This window comes from Stegostoma tigrinum, chromosome 5 (assembly GCF_030684315.1).
Source record: "Stegostoma tigrinum isolate sSteTig4 chromosome 5, sSteTig4.hap1, whole genome shotgun sequence".
In the NCBI taxonomy this organism is placed as follows: domain Eukaryota; kingdom Metazoa; phylum Chordata; class Chondrichthyes; order Orectolobiformes; family Stegostomatidae; genus Stegostoma; species Stegostoma tigrinum.
Genome location: NC_081358.1, coordinates 122173032 through 122194338, shown reverse-complemented (window position 1 = coordinate 122194338; position 21307 = coordinate 122173032). Strand labels below are relative to the sequence as shown.

The following is a 21307-nucleotide window of genomic DNA, read 5'->3' as shown; positions in this document are numbered from 1 at the left end:
CTCCAGGTGTAGTCTTATCAATCCTGCTCATGTATTCAAATTCTCTTGCTATGAAGGTCAAAATATCATTTGCCTTCTTCACCACCTGATGCATTTTCATACTTACTTTCCGAGACTGTTGTGCAAGGACAGCCAGATCTTGTTGCACATCCCATTTTCCAAATCTATCACCATTCAGAGAATAACCTCACCTTGCAATTTAGATACCACACAGAAGCCCACATTACACTTCAACTGTCATGCATTTGCTCAATCACTCAACTTGTTCAAAAAACACTGAAATTTCTCTGCACCCTCCTTATTGTTCATCCTCCCACCCAGCTTTGTGTCATCTGCAATCTTGGAGATATTACAGATGCTTCCTCATCGAAAGTATTAATACATATTGTAAATTCTTGGAGTCCAAGCACTGATCCCTGCAGTACCCCTCTAGTCTTTGCCTGTCACTCAGAAAAAGATCCATTTATTTCAATCATTGGATTTCTATCTGACAAACAGTTTTCTATCTGTGTCAGTTCACTAACCCAATCAAATGAGCTTTAAATCTACATGCTAACCTCTTATGAAGAACCTCATGGAAAGCCTTCTGGAAGTCTACGTAAATCACATCCACTGGCTGTGCCTTATGAACTCTACACTGTTACAATATGAAAATCATTCCAGTAGATTTGTCAAGTATGATTTCCCTTTCATAAGTCTACAATTTACAGTTTAAATAGATGACTTGGAGTTGGGGACCACATGTAGGGTGTCAAAATTTGCAGATGACACTGAGATGAGTGGCAGAGCAAAGTGTGCAGAGGACTCTGAAACTTTGCAGAGGAACATAGATACATTGAGGGAGTGGTCAAAGGTCTGGCAGATGGAATACAATGTAAATAAATGTGAAGTCATACATTTTGGTAGGAGTAATAGTAAAAGGGATTATTACTTGAGTTGTAAAAAGTTGCAGCATACTGCTATGCAGAGGGACCTGGCTGTCCTCGTCCATGAATTACAGAAGGTTGGTTTGCAGCTGCAACAAGTAATTCAGAAGGCAAACAGAATTTTGTCCTTCATTGCGAAAGGGATTGAGTTTAAAAGCAGAGAGGTTATGTTGCAGCTGTACAAGGTGCTGGTGAGGCCGCACCTGGAGTATAGTGTGCAGTTTTGGTGTCCATACTTGAGGAAGGATGTGCTGGCACTGGAGGGAGTGCAGAGGAAGTTCACTAGGTTGATTCCGGAGTTGAGGGGGTTGGCTTATGAGGACAGACTGAGTAGATTGGGATTATATTCAGTGGAATTCAGAAGATTGAGGGGGGATCTTATAGAAACATAAAAAATTATGAAGGGAATAGATAAGACAGAAGTAAAGAGGATGTTCCCACTGGCAGGTGAAGTTAGGGCAAGACGGCATAGCCTCAAGATTAGAGGGAGCAGATTTAGGACTGAATTGAGAAGGAACTTCTTCACCCAGAGGGTTGTTAATCTGTGGAATTCCTTGCCCAGTCAAGTAATTGATGCTACTTCAGTAAACATTTCTAAAGCTAAGGTAGATATTTTTTGAGCAATAAAGGAATTAAGGGAAACGGTGAGAATGCGGGTAAGTGGATCTGAGTCCACAAAAAGATCAGCCGTGATCTTATTGAATGGCGGAGCAGGCTTGAAGGGCCAAATGGCCTATTCCTGCTTCTAGTTCTTATGTTCTTATCTATGCTGCCTCTGTCTAATCCTGTCATTATTTTTCAAGCGCTCTGCTGTTAAATCTTTTATAACAGACTTGCATTTTCCCCACCTCTGATGTCAGGCTGACTGGTCTATAATTCCCCATTTTCTCTCTACCTACATTCTACATTGGTGGTAGTGGTGGTGGTGTGGGGGGGGGGGGGGGGGGAGTGTGTTAGGGTTGGACTTTAACTGCCCTCCAATCCATAGGAACTGTTCCTGAGTACACTGAATCTTGAAAGATACCTGTGAAAGCATTCAATTTATCAAGGTCTACTTCCTTAAGTTCTCTGGGATGTAGATTATCATGTCCTGGATATTTATCAGTCTTTAATCACATTAATTTTCCCAACACTATTTCCTGCAGTTTACCTGTAGTTCATCCCTCTCATTACAGCGTGTTCTCCAGCATTTGTTGAACATTGTTTGTGACCTCTTCTGTCATCCCCATTATACCTTCCCTGTTTCTGACTTACCTTCTTGTCTTCGCAAATCTTTTTCCCTTCCTATACATATACATGCTTTTAAAATCAGTCCCACATAAGAGATCAATGCACAAGATAAAAGCGCATGGGATTGGGTAAAGTGGATTGAGATGGATAGGAAACTGGTTGGCAGACAGGAAGCAAAGGGTAAGAATTAATAGGTCCTTTTAAATTGGCAGGCAATAACTAGTGGGGTGCCACAGGGATTGGTGCTGGGATGCCAGGTATTCACAGTATATAATATATATATATTATAATATATATTCATGATTTGGATGAGGGAACAAAATGTAACATCTCCAAGTTTGCAGATGATACCAAGTTGGGTGGGTGGTAAACTGTGACAAGCACACAAAAACCTTCAGTATGTTCTTGACAGGTTGGGTGAGGGGCAAATCAATGGCAGATACAGTATAATTTGGATAAATGTGAGGTTATTCGCTTCAGATGCAAAAACAAGAAGGCAGATTACTACCTGAATGGCTGTAAACTGGGAGAGGGGAGTGTGTAGTGGGACCTGGGTGTCCTTGTGCACCAGTCGCTGAAGGTAAGCATGCAGGTGAAGCAGGTGGTAAAGAAGGCAAATGGTATGTTGGCCTTCATTGCAAGAGGTTTTGAGTACAGGAACAGGGATGTGTTGTTGCAGTTTACAGGGCCTTGGTGAGACCACAGCTGGAACGTTGGGTGCAGTTTTGTCTCCTTTTCTGAGGAAGGATGATCTTGCTCTCGAGGAAGCGCAGCGAAGGTTCACCAGTCTGATGGCGGGTCTGACATACGGGGAGAGATTGACAAGGTCGGGATTGTTTTCACTGGACTTCAGACAAATGGAGGTGGGGGGGAACAGTCTCATAGAGATTTATAAAATTCTAACAGGACTGGGCAGGATATGTGTGGGTAGGATGTTCCTGATGGTGGGTATGTCCAGAACCAGGGGTCATAGTTTGAGGATTCAGGGTAGATGATTTAGAATGGAGATGAGGAAACATTTCTTCACCCAAAGAGTGGTGAGCCTGTGGAATTCATTACCACAGGAAGTAGTTGATGCCAAAACATCAAATGCATTCAAGAGGCAACCAGATATAGCACTTGGGGTGAACGGGATCAAAGGTTATGGGGAGAAAGCAGAATTAGGCTATTGAGTTGAATGATCAGCCATGATCATGAAGAATGGTAGAGCAGGCTCAAAAGGCTGAATGGCCTCTTTCTACTCCTATCTTCTATGTTTCTATAATTGTAGCTGTACCTTTCTTACCTGCACTTCCTTCCTATTTAATGCCTTCCCTAATGTTACCACTCCAGTGTGGGGATCTACATAGAACCGTAACAGTTCTCTACGTCAGCTACTGTGGCCCCATTTGATTCTTGCCCTTGAATTCTTATCATTTTACTGACTTCCCATTTTTTAAAATTTTGTCTTTGTTTCCCTTCTTTTCTGCCTCCCTGTATAGGTTTTCAATCCTGCCATTTTAGTTTAAACCCTCTCCAACCGCACTATCAAATACTCTCCATTCGACATGAGTTCTAGTTCTGCCCAGATGCAGCAGACCGGCAAAAGTACAAACTGTAGTGGAGCTCCCTGACTCTAAAACTAAGCAAAATGTTCTGAATATATCTGGTTTCTGTCATATCTTTGTATGAAACTTTGCAAAAATAGCTCTTCCACTGACAGATTCACAACAAAAGGCAGAAGAGGTAGTGTGGTCAGTTAGGCAGCTCCTGAAAACATGAAAGTCATGTTGACCAATATTTTTTGCCCATAATTTCACTAAATCTGTCAAGGTACCGAGCAATGAGGATAGACACAGAAGATTCAACCCTCCCATTAACTAACCAGGTCATACCTATGACCAGTGTCCACCTATCACCACCATTCCCCTACCCTTCTACCTCCCTAATTTATCTGCAGCTCCCCCTACACCCACATCCAGTCCTGAAGAAGGGTAATACCCAAAACGTTGACTTCTCCTTTCTTCCAGATGCTGCCTGACTTGCTGTGTTCTTCCAGTCTCCTGTTTGTCTACCTTAAATATTCACAAGGGGTCTGTCCCCACAGCTCTCTGTGGCAAGGAGCTACAAAAACTCACAATCCTCTGAGAGAAGAAATTCCTCCTCATCTCAGTTTTAAATTGATATCCCTTTATTCTGAGACAATATCTTCTGGTTTTAAACTTTCCCACAGGGAGAAACATCCTCTCAATATTTACCCTATCAAGCCCCTTAGGAATCCTATATGTTTCAATGAAGTATTTCTAAGTCTTCTAAACTCCAGTGAGTAGTCCCAACCTGTTTAGCCTTTGTCAGTACAACAATCCTTCCATTCCAGCGGTCATCCTATGAACCTTCTCTGAACTGCCTTCAATGAAATTATGTCATTCCTCAAAAAGGGACCACAACTGTTCACAGTAGTCCAGATATAGTCTCAATGGTACATTGTATAGTTGCAGTAAGACTTCCTGACTTGTAAACTCCAACCCACTTGAAATTAGGGCCAACGTTCTACTAACCTTCCTGTTACCTGCTGCACCCGTATGCTGGCTTTCCGTGTTTCATGCTCGAATAGTCTTAAGTCTCTATGTTTCGCAACTTTCTGCAGGATTTTTTTCCTTTGAAATAAAATTCTGTTCTTTTGTATTCCCCTCCAAAGTGACCAACTTCACATTTTCTCACATTGTACTAGATTTGTCAACCTTTTGCCCAGTTATTTATCAACAAACTGCCTCCAACACCGTGGGCCCTTATTTAAGGTCTTCACCTTTTGTGAGGTAACTTCTTAACTGCCTTCTGTAAGTTCAAATACAACACATCAACTTGATCCCTTTTATTTACTCTGGTTGAGACTTTCTCGAAAATACATTAGACATGATTTCCCTTTGAAGCTAATTCTGCTTGCATTCTGGAAAAGTATCCATGGAATCTTTCATATAGTATTTCTCCTAGACAATGTGTGCTTGCAAAATCCCAGAGTTAGCTGCCTTTGTTAGTATTTGAGGGAAGAAGTTGTTCATATTCAAATTTCTATTTTTCAGAGGTAGCGATAGGCCTGGATCCCTGCACTGGGATCTAGAACTGCACAGGGTAGGCTGGTAATGCCTTTTTGAAATCTGTATATTTTTACATAATTGGGTAGGAGGCATCAGTCATGCTTTACCCTACCATTTTGATCCATATCTTCTTACATAAATTTATAGTTGACCCTATCCCCAATTCTACTGAGCTGGTCTGATTCCCTACAGGTGTTAAACTCTCATCACTTCAGTGGAAATTGGAAAACTTACTAGGGGCAAGTTCTTAATGGGTCCACGATGATTTAAACTACTTTGCTATTGGAGTGAATGAATTCCAAGGCTTGGTACCTCCATTGCTCTGGGATAAATAGTGAAAAGCAGATACAGCGATGATATTTCTGTCCACACAATTTTGTGGCCATTTTTCATTGCTTGTATTCCATCTCAATTCAAAATGTGAAAATTCTGCCTCTGATGTCAGGAATAGCAAAACAAGTCATCAGTTTGGAAAAATGACGTGTATTACCCACAGAGCTGAAGTACTCAGTTGTATCTTGTTCATCTATTCAGAAGAGCAGAGAATGCATTGACATGTTAAGTGTACAGCATGGAAGGCATGGTTCAATTTTACACTGAAGAACAGGCTCAGCAAGCTTGATTCATTATGTGATATTAGTTGCTGGAAATAGTTTAAAATATTCTTGGCAAACTTTATTCAGATGTAGCAGTAAACTGCCCTGCAGTGCTTTATCCAGCAGCAAAGCTAAAAACTGGCAAGACATGCACATACCAATCAAAGATGTGATTCAAGGCCCTTTGGATGAGACAACAGAGCTTTACTGCTAGCACTACTGGCCAATCATTCATTGCATTTATTCCCTACAAAACATCATGCTGATTTTATTATCTTTTGTATTTCATTTACTTAAAAGTCAAACTAACAGGAATAATGTTACAACCACCAGTTAAGGCTATCATGCACAGAATTTTCATGTAATTTACAAATACAAAATATTTCATTACGTAAATTAGAAAAATATCTGGAAGTTTGTACAATGAACCTCCAGAAAAAGTATCAGTTCACTACAGTGAATCACGTAATAATCATGAAACTGGAGTACATTTGAATTCCTTGTAAAATTGAGGATGTTATAGAAGTAACTATAGTCTGAGTTGAACTGCTGATACATTAGTTATGTTGAAGTATTTACAATGGAACAGTGTGGTCTTCATTACATCCTGATGTGAACCATTGTTGTTGTTGATTTGGCATATGTTTGTTGTCACCTAAGAGATTCCTTGGATAGGTGGTCTCGCCACTCGTAAAGCATACCAACTTTTTTCAACTTATTGTTAAAAAACCTCAGGCCACTTCCTGCACCACCTTTTAATTTCTAATGGTTGAAAATGACTTATAATTGCATCAGCTGTTTTCAATCACTAAAACTCTCCATGGCGATCAATGTCCGCTGGCAAGATTTTCAGTGTAAAGATTTCCTCGCTTTGTGCTTGGGTACACGTTTGAGCAGAGCTCTGCTTCAATCCCTCTTCCCTATACAATGATGTACATTGGCACGTCTCCCCATTTATATCATTGGTTAACAAAATACATCATGGTGTCAATAATTCCTCTTCTATTTTTGTAGCTTCCTCGTTTGAACAGATCTTTTTTGTCTTCATTGACTGTTAATGACAGCATTTCCCCAAAAAAAACTGACAGAATACCTCAAGGCTTGCAGATAAAATAGAAATTATCAGTCTATCCCTTTGAGGGTCCAGTGGTATAAATATTTGGAAATGTTTCCCACAAGCTGCCAGGCAACGGATCACTCCTGTGCAGCTGCTCACATTGGATATTAGATCCAAATCATACTTCAAAATACACATAAGGGAAAAAAAAGCAACCACGTGCAGTAAAGCTTAAACTAACATTTAAATTTTGAGATTGGAATTAACCTTCTGTAGAACACTCTGCTTGTAATTTTTCTTAATTAAAACAGCCTGTACAATTACCTCAGCAGAGCAGTACAGCTATCAAAACATACCATTTTGTCAGAATGCATTCCCATCTCCTTAGGTACCCATCATCTGTGTAAGGATAATTTCAGGATGCTATAGCTATTCATTTATTAACTGTTCTCAATTAGATATTGAGGATATATTTTAAATTAATCTCCTTTTGGACACATAATGTGCTATGACTGAATGAATATTACGTTTCATTTTGTGCAAATCACCATTTCACATGCGTAGCTTATATTTTAGCAAAATGCCATGTTATGTTCATTCATTCAAAGCAACTTTTAAATGTGCACATTTAAAAATTAAACTACATCCACAATAAAAAGAATCTATCTTAAAGAACTGAGATAACACCCCTGTTTCTCAATGCCATTTTGAACCACTGCAAACTAAATATCATGACACTCATGGAATCATCATGAATAGTTTGGTCCAAATAACAAATTAGGATACAAGTCAAATAACTATTTCTTTTTGACATCTGAACTGGTTTACAATTTCAAGAACTTCATGGACAGGATTTTTTAGATACCAGGATTTCTCTCATTGCCACTTTGAAGAGTTAGTGTAGAACCAATCACAGAAGCCCCAAATAAGCTCATTAATTGGCTGGAGACAGAACTTCAGCCCTGGTGGGCTGGCAGCTCTGGCAGTGGTGGCAGAGGCAGCAGTGGCCAGGTCAGGAACCATAAACAGTTCCCAAATTCAAAGTAGCAGAGTGCAAGGTCAGGTAAATGCAGGGAGTACTCACTGTCTAATTATTCAAAGAAAGTATCCAGAACCTCATCCTTTTTCTCTTGCATGCACATACCTATAACATATATAGACAGTTAATACTCAATGTTGTATTTTAAGTATGGAATTGGTAAAAGCGGGACTAGCACATAAGTCAAACGGGTGCAACATCTGAAGTCTTGAAGCTGAATAATAAGCAATTATAAAATGGGCTAGAAAGAATTCTGCAAGCTGTTTATCCTCTTGGCTCCAGATGATATGGACCCAAGGATTCCAGAGACGTGCCAGGACAGTATGGAAAGCAATGTTAAATAAAATAATTTAATTCTTCTGGACTACTTCAAGCAAATTATTTTTGGAAATTAGCTCAATGAAGTCATATTTGTAGAACGGTACTGAGACGAACCAAATTAAATGAGCGTCATCAACTTAGAATGCAATATTGTCACACTTACAGAGTTCTCATCATCTTCTTCGAGTTCCCTCTGCTGTTCCTGATGTCTTTTTGCTTTAATTTCCATTGCTTCAATTATTAAATCTCGCAGAATTGACACCGATTTGGCATTTTTAATGAAACTGTGCTGTAGCAAGAGAAAGAAATGCAGCAAACTGATTAACAGTTAGTTAACATGCAACATTTACAATTAAATGAAGTATGTATTGACATATTCCTTCCAATGTCATTAATCTCCCCTTGAAAAAGTCAAATATTAACGAATCACAGGATTCCTGGAGCTGTTCATTGGCTCAATAAACAAATGTATACTGTGGACACCCCAACACTTGTTTGCTGTTCAGTTTTCTGAAGTGGCAGCATAAATTCTGCAATTGATTTCAGAGTGGCAAGATAACAGAGATGAATAAATGGTCAATTTTTCTGCTCCTGCCCTCATTATGTGATCCTTTTGAAACTGGATAAGGATCGATGATGACAGGTAAAAATATTACTGTTCTGGGTAACTTGTTACTAACTTGCACAGCAACAGTTATGGATTGAACTTATGTAGGAAGAACAACTCCTTCAGTGAAGAAGCAGAGGCCTGCCAGCATACAAATGCATCACATGTATTGTCATCATCTTAATAAGAGAACAAGAATGTGATTTTTGGTAAGAAGAAACCGAAGAAGAAAATGCATCACTATGCATGTGGATGAATTTCGGTGTTTAGGGATATTTTGACATATAAAGGCGAAATACATTTTTTTAATTTCAAAAATATATTTTATTCATGCAAATATCTTTACATACATACATACATGGTCACTGAAATAGTTCAGTTCTATATATTAGCATATGAAGAAACAAACAAACATTGCAGTTTGGCCCTATCCAGTAAACAAACCAAAAGCATTTCTTACTTGTACAAGACTATGTTGACATATATTTTAGACACTGGAGAGTCTTGTAACTGAACAGACTCACATTTAAGTTCAGCTCACATTTAAGTTCCTGGACCTTAAAATCTACTAGTCTGCAACACTCGGGGGAGGTCAACCCCTTGCTCCTGAAGACCAACAGGTTTCAGGCATGGTATTATTAAACATACTTATTTAGCCCAACAAACTGTTGCAATCATGTGGTTTGTAAGTTAATTATGCTTTGGGAGTGTAATTTAAATTTAGAAGGACCAATTCTGATGTCTGTCTGAAAATCAACTTGACTATTAAAGATCAAGGTTTTTTTGAAAAATGAAGACTTGGACTGTTTTATTTGGATGAAAGTGCAAGTTGTTTACATTTGGAGTCAATGACAAAAATATCTGAGTTCATGGCTATCTAAAAATCCCAGAAAGGTGGTGTTAAGTATCAGTTTGTTAACAGCTATACCGTAAACTCTCAACTTATTTTTAAGTTCGAAGAGAGTTGGGGTTCAGTACAGCAAATTAACATTTCTACCCAAATACATGGCTAATGTGTTTCACATTGCCATGGGGAAAGAGGCGGAGGAAGCCATTTTTAGATCTAGTTACAGACTTCCCTATAAATCAATAAATCTCTCAGACTGAGAAGTGTTTTGTGAGGCCAGTCGTAAGAAAAAGCTGCCTGACATTATGAAATACCACAGCCAGATGCAGCAGGGAGTCAGCCTGTATTTGAAGAGATGAATCCTGCAGCCATGTAAGGATTTCAGCAAAGTACACTCAACAGAACAAACTTCATTGCAAGTGATGGATTTAAGAAATACTGAAAAAACTGTGGAAAGCACCTAAAGAGAACAACCCAGAGTTACATTTAGGAAAAAGGAAATATGGGAATGCAGTAGAAGCAGGGGGAAGTGGGGAACTGTTTACTACAAAGATTGCTGTCCTGTGGAGAGCACAAGTGTACAATAAGTCAAAAAAGGGAAAATTCGTCTTGATTAGTTTTAAAACTCACAATCTCATCATGCCATTATTTTCAGTTGTTTTCTTTTCAATCAGAAGATCAAATCTCTATTTAAAACTCAACATGTTTTAATTTCTACAGACATTGCAGTCATTTTCCTATCTTAGTTCAATCAATGTGCATTTAATATGCCTTAGAAATTTGGCCTCAAAGCTGTTCTTTATTCATTTGTGGGCATTGACGGCTGGGCCATCATTTATTTCCCATCCCTAATTGCTCTTGATAAGGTGGTGGTGAGCCACCTTCTTGAGCCACTGCAGTCTGCATGCTGTGGATAGAGTTACAATGGAGTTAGGGAGTGAGTTCCAGGATTTTGACCCAATGACAAAGTAACAAGTCAAGATGATGAGTCTGCCCAAGGAATCTGCCCAGAATTTGCATGGGATTTCCCTATGATCTGCTGCCCTTGTCCTTCTAGACAGAAGTTGAGTTTGGAGAGTACCTTCTAAGGAACCTTTTAGGTATTTAAAACATACATTACAAAATACAAGCAGATGGGTTACAACTGGAGGATTCAAAATAAATTGTTTTCCAGATTGGAATTTCTCAGGACATTCTTCTGGATGGAAATATTTTACTATCCAAGTTATCTAAGTACAACTCAAAAGAAATAAATAGCCAATATCAGCATCGATACAAATAAATTAGTCTTGTTAAAATATTTAGTGTTGGTAGAAATTTGAGAGTAATTACTTGTAACACAATAAGGCCAACTCAAATTGCTGCATTTACAATACTGAGTATATTCAAACCAATTTATGGGCTGCGGGGTCTTGAAAATCACTGTGGAAATGCAAGTCATTTTCTTTTAACGGTTTATGAAGAATGTAATTACAAGATATTTGGGTTCTCAATCATAAGTAGCAATGGTAAAACCATAATCTGAATGCAAGGGATTAATTTTAATTCAAATTAGTATTGGTGCAAAAGTAGCACAGTGACCAGCCTATTCTGAAAAAGAGAACAGAATGTACTTGGACATGTTTTAATATATGATATCACTTTGCATATTGATGAAGGTAGGAGTTGGGTCCAGCCAGGAAGACAGAGACCAGACACTCAAGGAAATAGTTCTCGGCATTAATTAGAAGTAGGATGAGGTTCAGAAACAGATTCTGACATGGATAAATGGAGGGAAAGTTAAGTGTCAAGTATGCTCAAGAATTTCTTATGGAGCCAGGAGGGCCGTTCTTGCTCTTTCCTCTCCATAGAATCTTACAGAAAATTACTGAAGAACAGTCAGTTGTCTGAAAATGATGACTTTGCTTTCTCTCCACAGATGTTGTCAGACCTGTTGAGTTTCTCCAACAAATTCTGTTTATGTTTCAGATTTTTTTGACCTTGACTGAAATCACAAGCCTGACGAAGGAGCAGTATTTCAAAAGCTTGTGATTTCAAATAAACCAAATAAACCGAAACCTTTCAAATTGGACTATAACCTGGTGTCGTGTGATTTCTAATTTTGTCCATCTCAGTCCAACGCGGACATCTCCACATCAAGAGATGGTAAGACAGAGGGGGATAAGGAAGTAGTGAAGTTAGATGCAACAAATGGAATGAGGAGGACAGTAAGATGGGGTTGTTTGAGGGTGTGAGAAAGTGAAATGAAATCCCACTTAGCAGCAAAAAGATTGCTAAAAGGAGACAAGAAATTGAAACATTTTGTCTTCCATTCATCAGGAGTATGACCCAAGCAGACTTGCAAATAGGGAAACAAATTTACACAGCACAGAAAGAGAGTGCTGATTGGTTTGGCCATCGTTGACACTGGAGATGTAGCAAGAATAGTTAACAGTATTCTTAATTCTCAGACTGTTCAGGTAGGTTCTTCCTACATTTCCACCGGCAGCACCCTGACCAGAGACTGAAAGTTTCCATGACCCCTATTGTTTCCATGAAAAGGTGCAAATTATTTTTGCCTGTGTAAAACAGTGTCCTGTGTATTAATTTATGTGGCTTCTAGTATGTGCAAATCTTAGCTATCAGATTATGCCCAAAGTTACACCAGAAACCAATTTTATATCAGTCAGGCTCACATTATTGGACATGCTAGAAGTTCACTGTATTTCTAAGTTTTGGGTCATTCTCAAATTTTGAAATGGTACACTGCACACTGAGGAAATCATCAATATAAATCAAGGAAAGTGTCCGAATACTGACCGCTGAGGAGCACTACTGTATAACTTCCTCCAGTCTGAGAAATAGCCATTTATCACCAGTGTTTCCTGCATCTGCTCATTCAGCCAATGTAGTATCCATCCAACATCCCTATTCCCACAGGCCTCAACTATGATGACTAGTTATTCTGTGGTACTTCATTAATGCAGTTTTGGAGTCTTTCATCAACTGTCTTTTTTGCCTCGGCAATGTATACAAAATGTCACATCATGCTTCCCAGAGCAGCAGAGTAAAAAAGCAAACACTTAAGTGATTTCTCCCATCCACCCAACCTATCCTAAACACTGCTCCACTTACCTTGCAACCTAGAACCTGACCTACTTGGCAATCTATCCCTTTCCCACTCGGCACCCCATCCTCCATCCAAATGGCGCCCTACTTACATTATACCTTACCCACCAGGCACTCTACCACATACCAATTTAGTATTGTAACCCTGGCACCCTACCTGATCTCTGGCTGCACCACAGCTGGATAGCTCCCTACTTATCTAGTACCCTGGCATCCTAAATAAAAATTTAAAAAACTGCAGATGCTGTAAATCAGGAGCAAAAGCAGAAGTAGCTGGAAAAGCTCAGCAGGTCTGGCAGCATCCAGCACCCTACACTCCCTGCACCCTAACATTATTATTATTTTACACGCTTACGGTTTGACAGCAGCCAGCAAAGTGGCTGTCAGGACTTTAAATTTCATGATACAGTAGTTGTCTGCAATAATAAGAGGGTGCAGTTTGTCTTTCTCCGAGAATTCTGCACAACAAAAGAATTGTCGGAATGGAAGTACATTCCCCATTTCTGAGACTGTCCTGAGCAGAGCCTCTTCTCAGAAATGCAGAGCTCCCTTCTTTCATGAAAAGGGCCAGAATTGCAATCTACATGAGTTTGCCACTTTTTGGAAAATCCAGCCCAATGCTGGTTTGCTGTTCTTTCCAAATATTTAATAGTAACATGCCATTGTTAACTATGCAATAAATTTTATGAACAGTAGTAAGGCTTAAAAGGCCCGATTGTGAGTAAAGCAGTTGTTGCCAAATGGATATCCATCAATATTTCATCAGGGTCAGAGCCTTCATTTTGACTCATTCAATTAATTCCAGCTTCAAGAGAACTGCAACATTATCTTGCCATTTGTCTTCATTTCTTGTCAATTGTTTATTTTTATGATTAGCCCTGCCACTATCCCTAGTGTTTTCTATCCTTTCTGCTTCAATTATACATTACCTTTTTCCTCACTTTTGTTACTTTGTTTTGTTACTTAGCCGGTATTAAATTCTCAGAAATCCATTTTTTCCAGCTGGTTTCACTTTTGTTTTCCTTTGTAATTCTGAATCCTAAATTGTATTCCTTCTCTCACTGAATTATGGTCTGAGACAACAATGTCTATTTTAATAATAAAAAGATGCCGGTTTTTCTGTTTTATAGCTTCAACTTAAATACGTGTTCTGAGTCAATAGCCAAGTTCCTTGGTCTTTACAAAAAAAACCTGATTACTTAGAGGACAAGGTCAAACAATCAATTATCCTAAAGTCTTAAAATTCACCTACATTGGATCCAGGCTGCCTCAATGTTCACTTCACTGCACATAGCTGAATGACTGATTTTTTGCAAAACTGCTGATTCTTTTATGTCACCAATCAGAGCTTGCTGCAAGTCCTCTGAGTGGCAGCATGTCATGGGACAAAATAAACTAGTAGTTGGGTTGGAATAAGGCCATTCTTACACAAATCTCATTAACCCTAATTATTTAAGAACTGGAAATCTTTTTGCTATTCAATGTAAGACAGACAGTTTGACAACACAGATGCTGTCATAGAATTGGGAGCAGTGATGGAGAGGAAGCATATATAAGAAAGCTGTACCCCTGCCTGCAAAAGAATTTTCCACACATGCATGAAGAGAGGATGACCCCAACATGTTATTAACCCCGAATATGATTGCGCAGAAGTCTAAAGGTAACTCATTGACAGATATGTCTGCACAGTTGGGAGGAGAACCGTACAAGAGAAGTGCTATAGAGATGGGAGAAGAAAAGGTGAGTGGTGAACTGCAGCACATATTGGAGTGAAATTGAGGGGGACGAGGTAAAAGCGCACTGGTTCACAATAAGAAGTATGTAATCCTTTACTTTGGCAAACACACACAGATGCAAAACTTTGGTGCCAATGTTTTTGGGAGACACCATTGGGATAACCTGAGCACCAGGCTTTGAAATGTTGGTCTGCTGAAGTCAACTGGTGAAGGGGCTGACTTCAGCCAGACACTGGAACTGTGCCACAGAATTCTCGTTTTGAGAGACAGAAATGCACAAGAACACATCTTCAGCTGCAGAAAGGATACGAAATACTGTGTCAGCTATCAGCAAAAAGGGCAGTCAAAAGCTTTCTGACAACTCCAATGGTCAGGAACAAATGGCATGACAAAACAAAGGTTCAGAGAGTTTAAGATAATAAAATGTGAGGCTGGATGAACACAGCAGGCCCAGCAGCATCTCAGGAGCACAAAAGCTGACGTTTTGGGCCTGGACCCTTCATCAGAGAGCTCTCACATTTTATTATCTTGGATTCTCCAGCATCTGCAGTTCCCAATATCACTGGTTCTGAGAGTTTGACATTTTTCTACTTTAATATTCATCAGAATTTCTAATAAATATAGAAATTCCCATTTGTAAAGTCATAAAACACAGGGGCAGAAACTAGGCCACTAAGGTTTTGGAGTAGATTAGCCATGCAACCCATCAAGTCTGCTCTGCCAGTCAACCATGGCTGATACATTTCTCAACTCCATTCTCTCTGTAAGGCTTGATCCCCTTGACATGCAAGAACCTATCTATCTCTGTCCTAAATATACTCAATGACCTGGCCTCCATAGCCTTCTGAGGCAGTGAATTCCATAGATTCAGCACTCTCTGGCTGAAGAAGTTTCTCTTTATCTCTTTTCTACAAGGTCTTCCCTTTATTCTTAGAATCTACTCTCAGGTCCGAGTCTCTCCCATCAATGGAACATCTTCCCAAAATCCATTCTGTCCTGGTCATTCCGTATTCTGTGAGTTTCAATTAGATCCCTCCTCATCCTTCTAAACTCTATCAAGTATAGACACAGAGTCCTCAAATGTTCCTCATATGTTAAGCTTTTCATTCCTAGGACCATTCTCATGAGCAAGCTATGAACCCACTCCAGGGGCAGTACATTCTTCCTGGGATATGGGGCCAAATGTGCGCACAATACTCCAAACATGACCTAACAAGAGCCTTAAAGAGCCTCAGAAGTACATCCCTGCTTTTATATTCAAGTCCTCTTGAAAGAAGTGCCAACGTTGCATTTGCCTTCCGAACTACTGACTCGACCAGCAAGTTTACCTTGAGAGAATACTGGATTAGAGCTCCCAAGTTTCTTTGCACTTCAGACTTCTGAATTTTCTCCTCATTTAGAAAATAGTCCATGCCTCTATTCTTCTTACCAAAGTGCATGACCTCACACTTTCCCATGTTGTGCTCCAACTGCCACTTCTTTGTCCACTCTCCTAAACTGTCCAAATCCTTCTGCAGCTTCCCTGCCTCCTCAATACCACATGTCCCTCTACCTATCTTTGTATCGTCTGCAAACTTAGACAGATGCCCACAATTCCTTCATCCAGATCATTAATGTATAAAGTGAAAAGGTGTAGTCCTAGCATTGATCCTTGCGGAACACCACTTGTCACTAGCTGTCATCCTGAGAAAGAGCCTTTTATCCCCACTCTCTGCCTTCTGCCAGATGGCCAATCTCCTATCCATGTTAGTACCTTACCTCCAGGTTTTATACCCTGTATAAAAACTTAGCTCGTGCGGCAAGCAGCCCTCTTGTTTTCAGCAGCAGCAGCGCAAGCCAGCGTGCCGATGGGAAGGTAAGGCATTTTTGTTTCTCCCTGTGTAAAAACTTACCTCGTGTGGCAAGCGGCTGTCTTGATTTTAGCCGTGGGTGTGTGAAGGGAATGCGCGCCAGGAAGAAAGAGATAAATTCAGGCATTGGCTAAACCCGAAACACTACACATGTAGTGTCTCCCACCCATCCTCCTCCTCTAACCAAAAAAGGCTATGTGGAGGTTCGGTAAGGGACAGTTTTTTTTCATTCTTCTTTTGAAAATCTAGAGTAGAAGGAATGGAAGGGAGGGCAGTTGCGGGTCACTGCTGCTGTCCCCTCTGACTTCACCTGCGAGAAGTGCACCTGACTCCAGCTCCTCAAAAACCGTGTTAGGGAACTGGGGCTGGAGCTGGAAGAACTCCAGATCATTCGGGAGGTTGAGGGTGATAGAGAGTAGTTACAGGGAGGTGGTCACACCCAAGGTACAGGAAAAAGGTAGCTGGGTAACTGCAGGAAGGGGAAAGGGATTGGAAAAAAATGCAGGGATCCACTGTGGCCATTCCCCTCAATAATAAGTATGCCGTTTTAGATATTGTTGTGGGGGGGGGGGGGCAACCTACCAGGGGAAGGCCATAGTGGACAGGTCTCTGGCACTGAGCCTGGACGTGTGGCAAAGAAGGGAAGCGGGGAGAATAGGAGAGCAATTGTAGTGGGGGATTCAATAGTAAGAGGCACAGACAGGCGGTTCTGTGGATGCGAACAAGATGAAAGGATGGTATGTTGCCTCCTGGGTGCCAGGGTCCATGATGTCTCAGATCGTGTCTTCAAGGTCCTTAAAGGAGAGGGTGAGCAACCAGCAGTCATGGTACACATCGGTACCAATGACATAGGTAGAAAAGGGACTGAAAATGTGAGAAACGAGTACAGGGAGTTCAGTTGGAAGCTGAAGTCCAGGTCAAACCAGGTACTTATGTCTGGATTACTAACAGTGCCACGAGGTAAGAAATAAGGAGAGAGTGCAGCTAAACATGTGGCTACAGAGCTGGTGTAGGAGGGAGGGCTTCCATTATGTGGATAATTGGAGCACATTCTGGGGAAGGTGGGACCTGTACAGTATGAATGGGGTGCACCTGAACTGGAAGGGCACAAATATCCTGGGAGGGAGGTTTGCTACAGCTGTACGGGATGGTTTAAACTAGTCTGGCAGGGGTTGAAGAACCGGATTTATAATTCAGAGGATGAGGTTTTCGGCCTTCCAACAGACACAACAGGGAGTGAGGTGGTTTATAAAGAAATGTGGTTGATGGAGCATAATTGCGGACACCGAGATGGTTTGAAGTGTGTATACTTCACTGCAAGAAGTATCAAAAATAAAGTGGATGAACTTAGAGCATGGGTCGGTACTTGGAACTATAATGTTGTGGCCATTGCAGAAACTTGGCTAAGTCAGGGGCAGGAATGGTTGTTGGAAGTTCCGGGATTTACATGCTTTTAAAGAAATAGGGAGGGTGGAAAAAGAGGCGGGAGAGGCATTGCTATTCAGGGCGAGTAAAGCAGCTACTGAAAGGCAGTTGGAGAATGATAAGTCTACAGAGTCAGTTTGGGTAGAGGTCAGGAACAAGAAAGGAGCAGTCACTTCGTTGGGGGTTTTTTACAGACCACCTAATAGTTGCAGAGAAGTAGAGGAACAGATTGCGAGGCAGATACTGGAAAGGTGCAGACGTCACAGGGTTGTAGTCATGGGTGACTTCAACTTTGCAAATATTGGTTGGAAACATTTTAGTTGTGACAGCTTAGATGGAGCAGATTTTGTCCAGTGCATTCAGGAAGGATTCCTGACACAATATGTAGATAGACCAACATGAGGAATGGCCACTTTGGATTTGGTGCTTGGCAACGAACCAGGCCAAGTGTTAGATTGTTGGTAGGAGAGCATTTTGGTGGTAGCATTCATGACTCTGTTTCTTTCAGAAGAGTCATGGATACGGCACAGTAAAGTTTATCACTGGGGGAAGAGTAATTACAATTCAGTTAGGGAAGAACTGGGTAACATAAATTGGGAACAGATGCTGTCAAGGAGGAGCACCACAGAAATGTGGTCACTGTTTACTGCATGTGCTTGATACATTTGTCCCTGGCAGGCAGTGAAGATGCGGTCGAGTGTGGGAGCCATGGTTCTCGAGAGAGGTCGAACAACTGGTTAAGAGGAAGAAGGAGGCTTATGTAAGGTTTGGGAAAAGAGGAATGGATAAGGCTCTAGAGGGATACAAGTTAGCCAGGAAGGAGCTGAAGAAAGGGCTTAGGAGAGCTATAAGGGGGCATGAGAAAACCTTGGCAGATAGGATCAAGGAAAACCCCAAGGTTTTTTACACGTACATGAGGAATAAGAGAATGGCCAGAGAAAGGGTAGGGCCAATCAAGGATTGTAAAGGGAATTTGTGCACAGAGTCTAAAGAGATAGGAGAGGTCCTTAATGAATACTTTTTTTCAGTATTCACAACTGAGAAGGACCTAGTTGTAGAGGAGGACGTTGTGAAACAGGCAGGTTGGCTAGAGGAGGTTGATGTTAGTAAAGAAGGTGTGCTAGGAATTCTGTGGAAGTTGAAGATAGATAAGTCCCCTGGGCTTGATGGGACTTATCCAAGGATTCTATGGGAAGCGAGGAACGAGATCGCAGGGGCTTTGGCGATGATCTTTTCGTCCTCACTGTCCATGGATATAGTGCCGGAAGACTGGAAAGAGGCAAACATCATTCCCTTGTTCAAAAAAGGGGATAGGGATAATCCTGGAAATTACAGACCAGTTAGTCTTAGGTCAATGGTGGGCAACTTATTGTAAAGGGCTCTGAAAGACAGAATTTATGATCACTTGGAAAGGCACAGTTTGATTCGTAATAGCCAACATGAATTTGCGAGGGGTAGATCATTCCTCACAAACCTTACTGAATTCTTTGAAGAGGTGACCAAACACATGGATGAAGGTAGAGCAGTAGACGTGGTATACATGGATTTAAGTAAGGCATTTGATAAAGTTCCCCATAGTAGACTCATGCAGAAGGCATGCAGTAGGGGGAAATGTGGCAGATTGGATTCAGAATTGGCTGACCCTTAGAAGACAAAGGGTGGTAGTGGAAGGAAAATATTCAACATGGTGCTCAATTACGATTGGTGTACCACAAGGATCTGTTCTGGGTCGTCTTCTATTTGTGATTTTTGTAAATTATTTGGATGAAGGAGTGGAAGGGTGGATTAGTAAGTTTGCGGATGATACGAGGACAGGTCACATTGTGGACAGTGTGGAGGGCTGTTCTAGGTTACAAAGGGACATTGATAGAATGCAGAGCCAGGCTGAGAAGTGGCAGATGGAGTGTAACCATGAAAAGTGTGAGGTGATTCATTTTGGAAGGACAAACTTGAAAGCAGAAGACAGGGTTACCGGAAAGATTCTTGGCAGTGTGGAGGAGCAGAGGGATCTTGGGGTTCATGTTCACAGTTCCCTGAAAACTGCCACCCATGTTTATAGAGTTGTTAAGAGGGCACATGGTGTGTTAGCTTTCATTAATAGAGGGATTGAGTTCAAAAGCCGTGAAGTTATGCTCCAGCTGTACAAAAGCCTGGTTCGGCCACATCTGGAGTATTATGTCCAGTTCTGATCACCGCGTTACAGGAGGAGCAGAGGGATCTTGGGGTTCATGTTCACAGTTCCCTGAAAACTGCCACCCATGTTTATAGAGTTGTTAAGAGGGCACATGGTGTGTTAGCTTTCATTAATAGAGGGATTGAGTTCAAAAGCCGTGAAGTTATGCTCCAGCTGTACAAAAGCCTGGTTCGGCCACATCTGGAGTATTATGTCCAGTTCTGATCACCGCGTTACAGGAAAGGTGTGGAAGCATTGGAAAAGGTGCTGAGGAGATTTACCAGGATGTTGCCTGGAATGGAGGGAAGGTCTTACGAGGAAAGGTTGAGCGAGCTCGAGCTTTTCTCTTTAGAACGACAAAGGCTGACAGGTGACTTGATAGAGGTGTACAAAATGATCGATACGTAGAGACAGCAGACAGCCAGAGACTTTTTCCTAGGGTAAAGGTAGCTGAAATGAGGGGGCATAGTTTTAAAGTGAGTGAAGGTAGAGATGGGGGAGACATCAGAGGTAGGTTCTTTACTCAGAGAGTGGTAGGGGCGTGGAATGCATTGCCGGAGAGGGTAGTGGAGTCAGTCTCATTAGGGGCATTTAAGTGGCTAATAGATGTGCATATGGATGACGCAGAAGGTAGTGGTGGAGGTTAGACAGACCTTAGGATTAGGGTAGAAGTTCGGCACAACATCGTGGGCCAAAGGCCTGTACTGTGCTGTACTGTTCTATGTTCTTTTACACCATGGGCCCTTATCTTACTCAGCAGTCTCCTGTGTGGCACCTTGTCAAAGGCCTTCTTGAAGTCCAGGTAGATAACATTCATTGGCTCTCCTTGGTCTAACCTCATCATTACTTCCTCGAAGAATTCTAGGAGATTCGTCAGGCGTGGCCTCCCATTAATTAAACCATGCTGACTTTGCCCTATTTTACCATACACTTTGAAGCGTTCAGAAATCTCATCCTTCACAATTAACTCCAAAATCTTACCCATGCCCGAGGTTAGGCTAATTGGCCTGTAATTTTTTGTCTTTTGCCTTACCCCCTTTTTAAACAGGAGTATCACATTAGCGATTTTCCAATCCTCAGGGATCTCCTTGACTCTAGCAATTCCTGAAAGATCACCACTCGCGCCTCCATTATCTCTTCAGCTATCTCCTTTAGGACTCTGCCCTCAGTGAGGGCACTGCACTGCGATAAAAGCCCACCCTTATAATGTGATAATGCAGAAGTTCAGCCACAAAACAACTGGTATCTAAGTATGAAATTAAGAACAAAAGAACTGGAAGCAGGAAGAGGCAATTCAGCCCCTCAAGCCTGCTTCGCG

At 41.1% G+C, this 21307-nt stretch overlaps 1 protein-coding gene across 6 annotated transcripts in view; it reads right to left on the bottom strand.

Moving 5' to 3' along the window:
• Positions 1–21307, bottom strand: part of stk3 (serine/threonine kinase 3 (STE20 homolog, yeast)) — a 384923-nt gene that overhangs the window by 110471 nt on the left and 253145 nt on the right. For all 6 annotated transcript variants that reach the window (XM_048529773.2, XM_048529774.2, XM_048529775.2 and 3 more), the window contains one exon: positions 8407–8532. In XM_048529773.2, coding sequence (XP_048385730.1) covers positions 8407–8532 — 126 coding nt within the window. The remainder of the gene's footprint in view (positions 1–8406; positions 8533–21307) is intronic.